The following is a 14,895-nucleotide window of genomic DNA, read 5'->3' as shown; positions in this document are numbered from 1 at the left end:
TTTGGTTTCTGGGACATTTTTCATTCCTACTTTGGTGGTTAATCAGAATTTTAAAAGCCGTAACTAAGAGGTTCTTTCTCTTCCCAGTAAACACTTGTATTGAAAATATTTAAAAGATTGATGATCAGATTCTTCAAACATGCACCTGCTTTGCTCTGGGAAATACACAATCAATAGTTGGGGCAGCATGTGTTTCTGTTCATCCCATTCCTGAAAAGACACTGAAATTCCCCTTCATGTGAATAGTAATCACAATGTTCAAGTGCGAACATAGGAGCTTAATGTTGGTCAGGTCTGCCTGGTCTTTGAGTCTCTTCAGTCTCCTTTCTAGGGCTGGGGTCACTTGACCTCACTTTGAAAGCTCAGTCTCATTCCAGGCTCTCAAATAAGTTGTGACTTCAGCTGGGTCTATGTAAGCACTTACAGCTCGTGACTGTACTGCTCCACACAGCACCAAGTCACCCACACTTCAGCATGGCTCTGATTATTTACATTGATATTTGTCCAGTTAGATCTCTGAATATCATTAATTTCTTTCAAGTGCTCTCCTTGTCTAAGTCAATAAACAATTATGATGAACTTCCCAGTATCAAGTATATGTAGTGTAAGATGTATGCCACCAGTCATACTGTTGGCACGTTGTAGACGCTTACTACCCATTTGTTGCCTATGTGGATGCCATTTTTCCTAATAGACTGGACTCCCTCTCTGTTTCCACAGATGGATGGGCACTCACCTCAACTTCCTTCTCACAGTGCCTGCTAGATGCAGGAAGCAGTTTTTTTTTTGTTTTTTTTTTTAATTTATTTTTGCTGTGTTGCGTCTTCGTTTCTGTGCGAGGGCTTTCTCTAGTTGTGGCAAGCGGGGGCCACTCTTCATCGCGGTGCGCGGGCCTCTCACTATCGCGGCCTCTTGTTGCGGAGCACAGGCTCCAGACGCGCAGGCTCAGTAGTCGTGGCTCACGGGCCTAGTTGCTCCGCGGCATGTGGGATCCTCCCAGACCAGGGCTCGAACCCGTGTCCCCTGCATTAGCAGGCAGATTCTCAACCACTGCGCCACCAGGGAAGCCCCAGGAAGCAGTTTTAATGCTGGGTTCCAATCTCTTTGGGTCTCCTAAGTGCCACTCTATTGATTATATCATACCAGTAATAAGACATGGTACTATTAATTTTCATAAAATCCCAAACATATGTAACTGATATAAGAAATTAAAGGACAGCAATTCGTACTCATTGTATCCATTGCTGTTTCTGATCAGCGAGCAGAAGTACAGTGTGAGGTATAACCTAGGAGAACAATATGTAATGTGGGTAAACTTAGCAAATGCTCAATTTGAAAGAAGCTGTAGTTCACCATTTGGCTATAAAAGTGAGTGTTTCCACATCCTTCATATCTTGGCATTAAGAAGAATGTGTTCAATATTCCAAGCAAAGGTCATGATTCTTTCAACTGTCTCCGATCCTTCTGGTAGACAATTACATTCTTCTGAAAGAAAACGACTTATTATGAATGAAGTAGCAGTGCTCCTATTAAACATTGAATATTAAATTCTGAAAGAACTTCTTTCAATAAACCCAACACAATGTGATACTTGGAAAAGTTATTTTCATCAATCCTTGTTTTACTTCCTTTTAGTTGTTGTTATTGTATTTCTTCCCTTCGACTGTTGGGATACTGTCTAAAGATGTTTCTGTACACCTCTGTCCAGTCATAGCTAATAGTACTAAGAAGCTAAACAAACAAGTATTTTAATTGTTGCTATTGTCACCTATTTTTAAGCGTTTTTTTTCAGTTTAAGAGTTAGTCTTTCTTAGACCTTGGAAATTGCCACAACCATGTCACCTGCCATAATAGCTGAAGACATAAGACATTATTTTCAAGCTCTGGAGTGTGGGGTAAAAGTTGAAACACTGTTTTAATCAACAATGATGGAGTTTCTCTGAGGGTACCTTGGCAATGGCAGAGTCATTAGAAACTCCTTGAAGTCAACTAGTGTCCACTTTATAATACCTGTGAATGACTGAAGTCATGTAGTAGATGTATATTTTAATATTAAATAAGATTATTTAATATTAAATATATTATTAAATATATTATTTAATTATAAGATTATTTAATTAAATATATGATTTAATTAAATAAGATTATTTAATTATTTAAATAATAAGATTAAATGCTTAAGATTTCCTTAAGCAAGCATTTTCTTTTACATGGCGAGATGAACTTTATCAAATAGAGTCTGTATACTAGAGCAGTGGCCCCAGGAATAAGCCAAATCCACTTCTACAAGAGCTGAACGTTATAGTCCAGATATTTTTTGCCTTGCTTATTCCAGGTAAGTTGGAGATTACTTGGAACTACAAAGGTAATGGAGCAATCTGCTTTTCAATGATACACACAAGTATCTGGGTTTACTTTGCTATTGTTCAAAAAGGGACAGACACCTGAAACAATTACTTCAGCCACTTGTTTAAACCTCATGATTTTTCGTCTTATCTAATATCAACATCAAGTAAACTCATTAACATCGTGAATTTAATGAGCTAGTCATATTTGCTCCAATACACATTAAGATAACTATTGAAATGGAAAACGTCTATCTCTGTGTTACTTATAATCATCTCAAAAAACCACACTGGTACAGGTTGGGTGCCACTGGATTAAAAGGATGTTCTTCTGACCAAGTGGTTAAGAGTCAAGTTGCACCAAAATGAAATAATTTGGAAGATAAAGAAAACTAAAGAGCCAGTTCTTTCAGTCTGATGCTTTATTGCTCACAATACACATATTGGTACAGACACAGTTTCCCACAGCAGAGCACATGATACTGTACTTTCTTAAAGAAGAGTCTTTGTCCCACAAGGACACAGCGATTAATTCCCAAGTAATGAAATGAGTCAGCATACAACTTTCTAAAACTGATAGAAGGAAGCCAAGGCATTCAGGAGCACATCAAAAGCAACATGCAAGTCCACGATGTCACAAGTAATCTGAAGCTAATCACTACTTGCTTTTCAATACAAATTTAATCTTGAAGCTTAAGTTCATGAAGGGCCTAGGTCCCTGAGCTAGCTCTGATTTCTATGGTTAACATAATTGGATAAATCCAGAGTTGTTAAGGACCCCTGGATAATATACACAGGTATAAATACTTTAAAATATATGGTGATGATATGATATAGAAACAAAGATATACATGTATATGTATATGTATATATATATATATATATATATATACACATATTTTCCACTTCGAAAATTAAGACTATAAGAGTACTTTTGGAATTATAATGCTTATAAAACAAATAGTGTACTATATTTTCTATACATAATAAATGAAATATTTAGAAAGTAAATATAGCTGACCTATATGTTTTTAACTCTATATTCTAGTGTATGGGTGAATATTTCCTCACCAAATATAAGCACAGGTAGGCTCTTGACTTCCTTTACTTTTCCTTTACTTGGAGTTTTATTGGTGGTGGCAAATATGAAAGCACTAGCTGCCTTCCTTAATCTCTCATGAAATGGACATACTTTGGACCCGTATCCATAATGTCCAGAGCCTTGCTCTAATGTTTATTTGTACCTCCCTGACCTCACTCATCTTACTTCTCCCACACGTATTGTCTTTTCTTTATCTAAATCAAATGTATCCTTGAAAGAAGTCCTGTGTTCTCTACAACGTTATCCTTAATGACTCCAGGCACCAAAGATGTCCCTTTTCCTCTGAAGAGTTCAATTGTTTGTAGTCTGAAATCACACAATTTGGCTTCCAATTATGCATCCTGTATTTCTTATGTTTCTGTGTTAATATGTTATCACGAGACTGTAATCTCCTTGAGGGCAGAGGCAATGCATTAGTCTTGAATTATTAAATTAGGATGTGGAAGTGCTATTGAAATTGTCAAGCACTACACGTACGTAAGGAATTGTTCTGACCCTCCTCTAGCACACTTAATGTAGTGCCTTTCACTGAGCTGGGAGAACTGTTTAGAAAAATAATAACCAGATAGAACTAGTTATCTTATTGTGTAGAAAGATTTAGAGGCGAATTGGACATCAGCAGAAAATTTAAAAATATATTAGCTTGCATTTCATTGATTTATTCATACATTTACCAGATACTTAGGGACATCATCCAAGTTTAGATAATTTGTGGAATACAAAGATGAAATAGACTTACTCTCAAGGAGTTTTTCATGTAGTTTGTTTATTAAGAATTATGATATATAAGAGCCTTGAAGGTCAACACTGGGGACTATGACTCAGTGGTTTTCAAGCTATGGTCAGAGGACTACAGGCATCAAAATTACCTAATAAGAGTCTTGGGGCAATGTCAAATAAACTGCATTTTAAGATAAACTTTCAGATAATTCTTATGTATATTAAAGTGGGAGTGATTTATTATTCTTGACTAAGGTGTAAACATTTAGCCTCCTTACTGGGGCATTTTGTGCCATTTCAGGAATACAGAAAATGTTCTTAATTGTCTTCTAAATTCAGACCTCTGGTTAAGTTCAATCTTATTCCACTGCCACGTTGTGTTTATTTTTCTGTTCTGGAAAGTCTCCATCTTTATCAATATCAGTTCATAACATTCTTGAGAAAGTTCATTCTCTCTTTCTTACAAGTCAGAGAACGACAGAATGCACAAAAATTAAGTCCATTATTCTGTGAGGAATGAAATAATCACTTATGGGTGTTGCTTAGGGGCTCAGATAAGTTGCAGGAACTCTAGCCAACTCCATTGTTTTTATCCCATCCTTTTAACTTGTATAACTTTCAAAATGCTTTTATTTCCATTATTTCAGCTGAGAGCCTGTAGTAAGGACTTGACCCAGATGCTCCTCCGCGAGGATATACAGGTGATCATTGTGTGGATTTGCTGTTTATTGGCCATAAAACTGTCTTTTGTTCTCTTGCAGGATCCAGATTTGACAGTTCGGACAATGTGCTGTCCCAGCTGAACTATTTCATCCAGCTTAATTTTTCCAGACGTAATCTCTAAAATATAAACCAATCACCTCATGTTGGATTTGCCATAAATGTACTTGGTGTAGAATAAAGTAAACAAGCCTGACAACACTGTCTACAAACATTCTTGGCAATTCTTTTCACAGAGATTACTTGAATATTAAAATCAGAACCATATAGATTTAGTTTATATCAGCATAGTCCATTTGGTTCTAACCATCTCAGAAACAAAACTATTCGCCAATGGGCACTCTCGTAAATGAGCTTTTCTGTTGAGTGACTTGAGATTACAGACTAAACATAAAAACAAAATATTACAGGGCTGTATCTGACCTTTCTTCCCCTGTGTGTTCAATGAAGTTAAAAATTAATCAATATTTCTAATTATAGTTCATAAAATAGGATAATACATGAACAATCTTAATTGCTTCTTTAAAACATTTCTGATGTTTCTAATTCATATTCTAAATATTGCCAAAATGTTATATCTTGAGATGATATTATATTGATTTAGTTTTTCCTTATTGGATTTTGAAATCCTTAAGAATGGGGAGAGCCTTTTATTTTCTTAAATTTCTGCAGTAGTTTTTCACATATGGAGTATTCTTTTATTGGCTTCTCAGTGAAGCTCTGAAATGCCAGACTTCCACTTATCTGTGAGGGAAGAAACATTGAGCAGCTCAATTCTACAGATGACTCCCCACCATGAAAATTGGGACATAAACAGAAACTTTAGAAGCATCAGTTCTTCCACAATTTGAACATGATTTTATGAAACACAAAAGTGTTCAGAGCAACTATATATATACATATACACACACACACACACACACACACACACACACACATATATATATATATATATATATATATATATACACACACATACATATTACATATATTTGAAAGGGTACACTTAATATAGTTCATGTCCAGGTTTAGTCTTGAATAAACTCACATAAAACTGGCTGCTCTGAGGAAAACCATGTTTGCGGAGGGAGAAGAGTTTGATAGGGGAGGTGGGGAAGGAGAGAAAAATGTATTTATTACTACAGAGTGCTGTAAGACTTCTTCATGTGTATTACTCTAAAAACTTATATTTGCTCAGCCAAATCTTGGTTTTGATGGTTATTTGCTGTGGACAACTACAGATAAACAGAAAACACATTGCTAGAGATGTTCATACTCTGCTTTTTCTAAGGAGAACAAGTGACTCCAAATATTTTACATAAATGTTCTTTTAGCCTGGATGGACAGGTTGTCTGTGGCTGCTCCATCATTCATATCCAGTTCCCTTACTCCATGATCAAATAGTCCAACCCCTTTGTGAGTTGCACTTGGGAGACATAAATAATGTTGCATATATTATTTATAGAATTCATAGAGCCATGGGTAAGCTATTTAAAATCTTCCTTTTCCTCCCCAAAGTTAATCTTTTCTCTCTTCTATCATGTTTATAGATTTAACATAGTTTGGAATGATGTAACTCTTATTCTTTAAGAGTAGTCTATAACCATGTGGACTCAGCTTTACTATGACATACTGTTATTATTACTCCAACACATTCTTCTGAAAATGAAACAATTCAAGTATCTATTTAAGACTTAGTTACACTAACCTAAGTTTTATGGCTATAGTTTTCTTTTGACTTAACTAGTTGTTTAGCACAAATCAGCCATGTGTTTGGGTATACTGTCAAGGTGTACTGTTCCGTGCATTTGGCCTGTTTAAGAGTGATTACAGAGTTTTCACTTTTCTCATTTCTCTTTAGCGTTTAGAATATTTGTGTTGGAGTGAAGCTCTAGAACTAAACTCATAATACTGATGGAGAAGTCTTAAGAGGAAATTTATGTCTGCTTGTTTTATTCATGATCTGTGCCCTTCACCTAATTACCTCAGGTCCAAGATCTAACCAAAGACACTCAGCAATTAATGAAATTGGAAGTAATAAAATAGCTCAAGGAATTTTATTAAGGGAGGCCTTAATAACATCACTCCGTCAGCAATTTTTAATCTAACTCTTTATTTTTCATTTGATGGTTTGTTAACTTTTGATTATTTATGGCAATATTTTATGATTTAGTACAGTCTGATAAAGAATACCTTAAAAAGTTATATTTCTGCTGTGTAAACCCAAATATCTATTGGATATTGCATGGGAACATTTAATTTCATAATGGCATTTGCTTTAGAGTTGAAACGCTATGAACTGTGCTCTTTTGAATTTCCCATGTGGTCTAAAACTAACAGATTATTAGCAAATAACTTTTTAAACATTAAAACAAAAACTGAGCCCATATATTAAATTTCCAAAGGTGGGAAGAATATATTGTGTTCTGTGTATAACGTATAAAACTAATCATAATTTTTTTCAACATCTGATATTACCACTCTGCAAAGAATATTTTTTTATTATTTAAGCCATCAGGTCACAAGAATTTTAATCAGCATGCTGGCTTAAAAAAAGAAAAAAGAAAGACATTTCTTCATTTCCTTTCCCTAATATCTATACAGTTTAGGGAATTAATCCCTGATCCCTGGTCTTATCATAAGAAAATCACAGCTATAGTGAGACTGTGATGAAGATAATGTTGATTAAATACCTACCAGCATGCTTGAGACATAGTAGATGCTCAATGATATCAGTTCTTTTCCATAATGAAAAAAATCTAATATATTCCAATCCCCATGGATAAGTAATTTACGCATCCATGTGTATGTACTTGTATGCACCTGCATATGTGCATGTGTGATTTGGGGTTGGGTCACTCTAGTGCTCTATCTATATGATCCCAAAATTAATATTTAATCCAGGATGAAAAGTCAGTTAAAATAGTTTTCTTAGTGTCGTGCATATAGACCTTTAGTGTATTTCCTGTAAGTGTCTGCTTGCATTTGTTTACGGAAACAGTGACAGGATAAGAATGTTTTCATGGAGTAGATGAGGCCAATTTTCACCAAAGCATATTTGGGACTGAGGTTCTGGATGGCAGAGTCTCCATGAAGCAGCATTTAAAAACTGAAGTTTGAAAAATAGAGTGATACATTCTTCGTAAAGAAGGTGTTTATGTGGTTATTATCATTAGCAATTAGGTTTCAGGAAAAAATCCACAAGATAAGTATATACCCTGGAAAGGGAAAATGCCAGTCTATGGGGCACTTAGAAGTACACAGTACTTTTTGACCCAGTCATTAAAAGTCAGTTATTACTGAACCACCACCAAGGACGATTTTTACACTTGGCCAGATCTTAGTAGGTGAGTCAATTGAAAGGGATTAAAGTAGGACCTGACAGATTCACATTCACAACTCTCTAATAATCACTGGAATAGAAGAGCAGGCCTAAGTCATAACTATAAAGAGATATTAATAATGAGATGAAATTAGTTTTAGCTCTATTGGAAATAAAGCCAACAAATTTTTGCATTGCTTTGATTTAGACTCTGTAAACAAAATGTCACAAGCATTTGAAAAAAAAAAAAAGAGAGAGAACCTACAAATGACAAGCAGGCAGGAAACAAAGACACTTGCAGACAAGTTAAAATCCATAGACTACAATGCTCAGTGGGGAGTCTTCGGCTGGAAGTGTAATAGCCAGCCTTTGGCTGACTTAGAATAGCAATTAAGCTTTTGAGAATGTTTCAGACTTTTAGCTAGATTCAGCTAGAAGGATTTGCTTGACATAGCTCAGTAGTTTATAGGATTTTCTTCTCAAATGCTCAGATAGGATTTTCTTCCTTAAAAGTCTCAGAGGAAGAAGTAAAACCTTATTTTGAATACTTGGTCTTGTCTTGGCTACTTTTCAATATTAATTATATGTTAGTATGTATCTTCACAGTTATTTAATCTTGATATTTCTCCTGTCTCACCCATCATTTAGAAGCCTTGTAGAGTACAGAGCTGGGTTTATCTAAATATCAAATCTACATGTCTTCTCAATTAGTAATTTTGGCTATTTTGGGGTTTGGCTATTTGCATTAAAGTTGAATGGTGACCACCTACACTTTGTAAGATATAAAAATCAACTCAGAATTTTATAAGCATTATGACTTTTTTTTCATATCGTGAATATATTTGTCTGAAATCTCATTTTTACTCCTCAAATTTTTTTTCTATTTTTCCCTGTAGTTTCAACTATTCATGAAAATAGCACTGTACTTTATTAAAATGAAATGCTAAATGAAAACATTAAAAATTTTCATGTTGCCAAATTACCACATGTATAAATAATTTGGGAGGGGTGAGAAAATACATTTGATAAAGTTATTTTGAATAAGGTAAACTGATGTCTAGATTTCATCTAAACTTCACAGCCCCAGAAAATACAGTGTCAAATTAAATGGAAAATTTCCACCATTTGGATCTTTCACAGATCTGCTCAGTTTTTCTATGATATACATTTTCTTGATATGAGAAGGAAGCTGTGAATCATTCTAATGGGTTAAAGTATCTTGGGGCAGTAGTGTTAGAGCACTGGTGAGGACTTTATCTGCCCTGTCGTCACATACCAGTATTGGCTGTTTCCTCTCTTAGGTTGATAACTGCACAGATTCTCATTTTCTTTATCATCCATTTTCTTCTACTTCATGAATCAACTTTGGCTAATGGTTATTTCAGAAGCCAAGCAGGTGTCATCAAAAGACACTTTCGTGGCAGCCAAGTAAGTGTCAGTGACAGTGATGTCATCAAGCTCTGTGCTGAAATGATCTGACTCCTTGATGACGCTGTAATTGAGGGCCACACTGTAGTTAGCCGGTTTCTCCACTGGCTTCTGCTTACAGTTGCAGAGCTTTCTGAAGGCTGCACGGAATTTCTGGGACATGAGATTGTAAATCACTGGGTTGATGGCACTGTTGAGATAAATGCAAATTCTGCAAAAGAGCAAGAACCAATTTTCTTGGAAAGGGCTAGAGAGAAATGAGTTGACAACCACAAGAGTTCTGTAGGGCATCCATAAAAGGGCAAAGAGAATGACAACCACTGCGAGCATCTTGGTGACCTATGGAGAAACAGAAATGCAAAGCAAACACAAATTAAAACAAAACAGAACCAAAACATGAAAATAAAACGACTCCGCCTCTGCCCTCCTCCAGCATTTAGTTCTCAAGATGTAGTCTGAGACAAGGACTTAAGTGCAGGCAGTTTACAGTGTTTGGGAGATGAACCCAGGAAGCAGGATTAAAGGCATAGAAGAGAGCGTGACAGAGGAGGAAAAGCCAAAATAGGGTGTGTTTTTGAGACAACTCCCACTGTGGGCAACTGTGGATCAAGTAATGCATTTCGGGATCATCTGTCCAGAGACAGGGAAGCTGAGGCATTTATCTACTGGCTGCCATCTCCCCTTTGTTGAGAGGTGCCTTAGGGGCTTTAAATGCATGGTACTTCCAAGTTTCACCTACCTGGAAACTCCTAAGGGCTTTAGACAGAACCCTGAGGCGGAGAAGAGAAGAGACAGTCAGGGGACATCGGATACCTGTAGTGCAGTGTTCTCAGCAAGCAGGAACCATCCACCATAGCCATGAAATCATGGCTGAAACCACAGTCTATCTAAGAGGATGTGACCCAGGGCACCAGAAGTGTCTGCGGTAAACACTAGGAGACCTAGGGTCTAATCCCATCTTTACTCACCTTTCCTTCAACAGCAACAGTTTACATATTTTAAAATAAGTTTTTAGCTATCTATAGTCTCTTACAGAGTCTGACAAATTTCAGCTTCCTCAGCCCAGACTTTCTAGATGTTCTGAACTTGAAAACTACTGCAGATAGAAGGGGCTGATACTTCCTCTTTCATCTTTCTCAACCTCTCAGCTGTTTTCCTAAAGCCCTCTCCACCAGCCTCTATCTTGTTCTGGCATTGTGAGAGATCCTGTTTGTAGACAGGGCTTTTAAAAGTTCTTTAGTGTAGAAATAAGGATTCCACAGCTAGATACCTACTCTGTCATTAGTATCTACTATAAATTCAGCTCCTGTACTTAATCCTGATAATAGAATCCATCTTGCTCTCCTGTGTTAGAATACCTTCCGTTCCCCTCCTAGCAGTCCTTCTGATACTGGGGCTCTGTCCTACCCTTAACTATATCTTGTCCACCCCAGGAACTCCCCATGAATTCCACATCGTGGGGGTAATGCTACCCTCTTGCTGTTATTCTATAGTAACTGCCTCCTTTCTTGGCTCATATTATTTGCTGTAATACTTCTCACTTAGGGACACACATAGCCTGTATTGTTTTTTGAACCACTACTATCTCTTTTTGAACAATTCCTACAACTTCTTTGCAATGGCACCTATGAGCTATCTATCCACCTACTCTCAAGTTACTGTGTTTCCTCTGCTTCCAGGGCCATTTGATCACTTTCTTGAAGTCCTCCCTCCCCTCTAAGAATGTGCCCCAAGCCCTCCTGCTCTACCTCACTCACTGTTCCCTGAGTGATCACTGTTCACTGTCCCTCTGACTCACTGCATATAGGATAATTACATTTTATATTTGGCTTACTGGGGTAGGGAAGTTGTTCAGTGGGAAGATATGATTTTCACATTGGTTCATATAATACCAAGTAAAACTTGTCAGAGATTCTTGACTTCTTTCAGAGATAAAGAGGATCTATTCAGACAAGAGGTTAATGGAAGTCTGCTTTTTCAAAGCTGACTTTTAAGATTATGAGTAAATACTTTAATTGATCCTAGGAAACTAAAGGCTTAATTCAGTGATAAATACTCTGAGCTTTGGAAGGAGTCATAGTAATTATCATCTTTATCGTCATCATCATCACTCACATCCCTGCTTTTTTCCACTGCCTGGTACTCCAGGTTCTCTGATATCAGGTCACTGCTTCACACTTACCAACATCCTCCCACTCCTTGCCAAGGACTAAGCATCTTATATTTGAGCCCCTGGTTTGATTTACAATTGGATTGCTAGCATCACATTTGAGTCTTTATAATGGCCCGTCATAAAGATATGTAAACATAATCTTATTTAATGCTTTTAATAACTCCACGTGTAAGCTAGTATTGGTTCTCTTTTGCATATGAAGAAATTGAGGTTTAGAGAATATATGTGATTTGTCAAAAGACACATGGCTAGTAAGTGACAGCCATGATTCAAGCTAAGTCTGCTTAAGCCAAAGCCCATGCTCTTTCCTTTATACTTTGCTCTCCCTGTTAAAGTCTTTTGCATTTTCATTAATGATATTTCTACCATGTTAATCCCACATGGTTGCCAAAAACATTTAATCTCTTCTAAGTATAATTTCAACATACTTATTGCTGCTGAATCTCTGAACTTAAAGGTTGAATTTTATATCTGTTTATTTTTCCCTACTATTTTCAGATGAAACACTGAATTCACATATAATATCTACCTACCTCTTTTTACTCATTGTCTCAAAGAAAAACAATCTGTTTCTAGGTTAGTATCTCTGCCATGCGCTTCCACAGGCCCCCAAGCATACTTTGGCATCACTCCCCAAACTTTTTATTGCAATGAGTTACATTTGTCCACCTGTCCAATAGATGGTGAGCTTCTTCAGGACATGAGTAAAGTTTATTCATTTCTCTTTCCTCAGGTATTTAATACAGTATGTGACATAAGATAGACCTCAATTAATGTTGAATAAATTCAGGCATGGAAAGAATTATTTCAAAATATGTAATCATGATCCTTTTCTGTTTTTCTTTTCATTCAGTGAACATTTATTAAGCACTTGCCATATCCTAGGGACTTTTCTAGATGTTGGGGATTCAAATGGTAAGGCTCTCTCCTCTTTTCATGTTGCTTATATCAATGCATTGTGAAGCCACTGACTTTATACATTAAAAATAAGCAGACTATGATATGTGCCTTGTGATATATATGAGTCCAGGGTTATGAGGAAGGATTAACTTACTCCACCGGCAGAGAAGGGGAGGCTTCATGAAGCTGGTTCCCTTGGAGCTGCCCCCTATTCACTCCATACTCCATCCTGGAGGAGACACCATTTCTCGAGTATTCCTTTTCTGGGTTTTAATATTCCAACATATTGTTAGAGGATTTTTGCAAACACTTAATTTTTTAATATTAAAAATCCCTTTAAAATAGAGATTGGTTAATTAGTAAAATGAGTCCTTAATATACTTCAGCCTTTTGTTTGAAATATACATTTTTTAAATGTTAAGGAGGTGTTAAAATAAAACAAATACAGTGATGTTTCTAAGACTGACCCGGAGGAAAATATGTCTCCAGTGGGATAATAGAGAATACATTTAATCTCACTCATAATTATTTTTAGTTAATTACAAATATCTTTGATTGAGCTTAATCACTTTCTAAAATGTTCACAAGTTTTTGGTGTAGCCATAGCTTGGATTTTAATAGTTCTTAATACAGGAGCAAATACCTAGAAAGGAAATATCCTAGAGATTGTCTTTCATACCCAATTAATTTCACTGTTGGTTGCTGAAGTTTTATTTCTGTTGTGGTTCCAAATAAGTGACAAAAATGCAAATTTGAAAATATCTTTGGGCCATTGTTTTTAGGCATTGACATTTTTACTGGGGAAATGCATGGGATACACAATGAGTTGAAAGATTGCTTATTTACAGAAGCCTCTGCCCCAGGACCTAAAGGTCTTTGAGAAACAGCATGAAACAATCTTCAGGGGAAAATGATCTTACCATATATATATATATATTTACCATATATTTTTGATTGGGAAGGAATTAATTTACCCATTTACTCTAGGAGATTCATTGGCATTCCTATTGTGTACCAGTCAATGTCCTGGCTCTTGAGGATTCGACAGTGACCCAGAGACACATTGCCAATGGCTTCATGTATCTTATAATATGATACAATGTGACAAATGCTAAGACAGAGGAAAGTTTTGGTTCTATGAGAGCCCCTGATCTGGACTTGAGGTTGAGGATTGGTGAGTGAGGATTTGGTCTCAGTGATAGTTAAGCCAAAATCTGAAGATAAGGAGAGGCAGGACAAGTGTTACTGCAGAGACTGGGTGTGTGTGACAATTTGGAGGCATGAGATAGTGGGGCATAACATGAAGACCAGAAGTAATTTAGTGTGCAAGTTCTAACTGCAGACCATGGAAAGAAGTGGAGCGATCTCTTTTCTCTAGGAAGCTTGTGGAAATCATAACAAAATCCATCATTTTCTGTGGGGTGCTTGGCATTCCTTCTGCTAGGACAGAAGGGGAGATGCAGCTGCCAAAGGGGATGTAGAGTGTTGAGTCCTAAAAGGGTCAGCTCCATGGAGCTAAAAAAGTCAACGAAGAAGTAGGCAGCCATTTTTGCAGAGTATATTGAGGGCAAGGAAAAGAGGTCATAAAAATCAGTTGATTGAAACATAGTGTTCAGCTGGAGAAACTGCTTACAGAGATGGCTGAGAAGAACAGGATGGGAACAGGAGGGTCTAAGGTGGGCAGGCCTCTGTCCTTGGCCACCATGGTGAAGGGTTATCTTTTTCGTGAGTATCAGCTGGAAACTTTAGAATCAAGCCCCACTATATATATTTTACTCTTTATGATATTTAATTATGTGGAATAAGTACCATATAGTTCTCACAAGAGAGTTTCAATTCAGTCCTCAAAACATCATTTTGTAATCTATAAAATCTCTAGATAAAGACCCTATTCAAGGATTTCTTTTCTTCCTTTAAAATTTTTTTTTAAAAAGACATGAACTGGGTAGATGTCTATCTGACTGTTAAGGTTGAGATTACATTTCCCTGAGTGGACACAAGCTCAACTTTGCATATGTGTGCTGTCTGTGAAAAACCAGAGGCTAACTAGTTTCTCTATTCTAGGCTGCTGAGGAACCTAGTTTTACTAACTGCTATCTCTAGTACTAGTACTATGACTTTTACTACAAGTTCTAAAACTATTAGCTAATGTTTGTATATTACCTTTAAAAAGATAGTGTTAGAT

General features: G+C 36.4%; 1 protein-coding gene across 1 annotated transcript in view; it reads right to left on the bottom strand.

Annotated features, from left to right (window-relative positions):
* Positions 1-9,568: 9,568 nt before the first annotated feature.
* The window catches only part of TRHR (thyrotropin releasing hormone receptor), a 36,603-nt gene continuing 31,276 nt past the window's right edge, over positions 9,569-14,895 (bottom strand). Inside the window, exon 2 of the mRNA XM_060116326.1 lies at positions 9,569-9,976. Coding sequence (XP_059972309.1) covers positions 9,569-9,976 — 408 coding nt within the window. The remainder of the gene's footprint in view (positions 9,977-14,895) is intronic.

The sequence above is a fragment of the Mesoplodon densirostris genome, chromosome 13 (assembly GCF_025265405.1).
Source record: "Mesoplodon densirostris isolate mMesDen1 chromosome 13, mMesDen1 primary haplotype, whole genome shotgun sequence".
NCBI lineage: Eukaryota > Metazoa > Chordata > Mammalia > Artiodactyla > Ziphiidae > Mesoplodon > Mesoplodon densirostris.
Note: the sequence above shows the minus strand (reverse complement) of the source record. Positions and strands in the feature narration are given on the sequence as shown.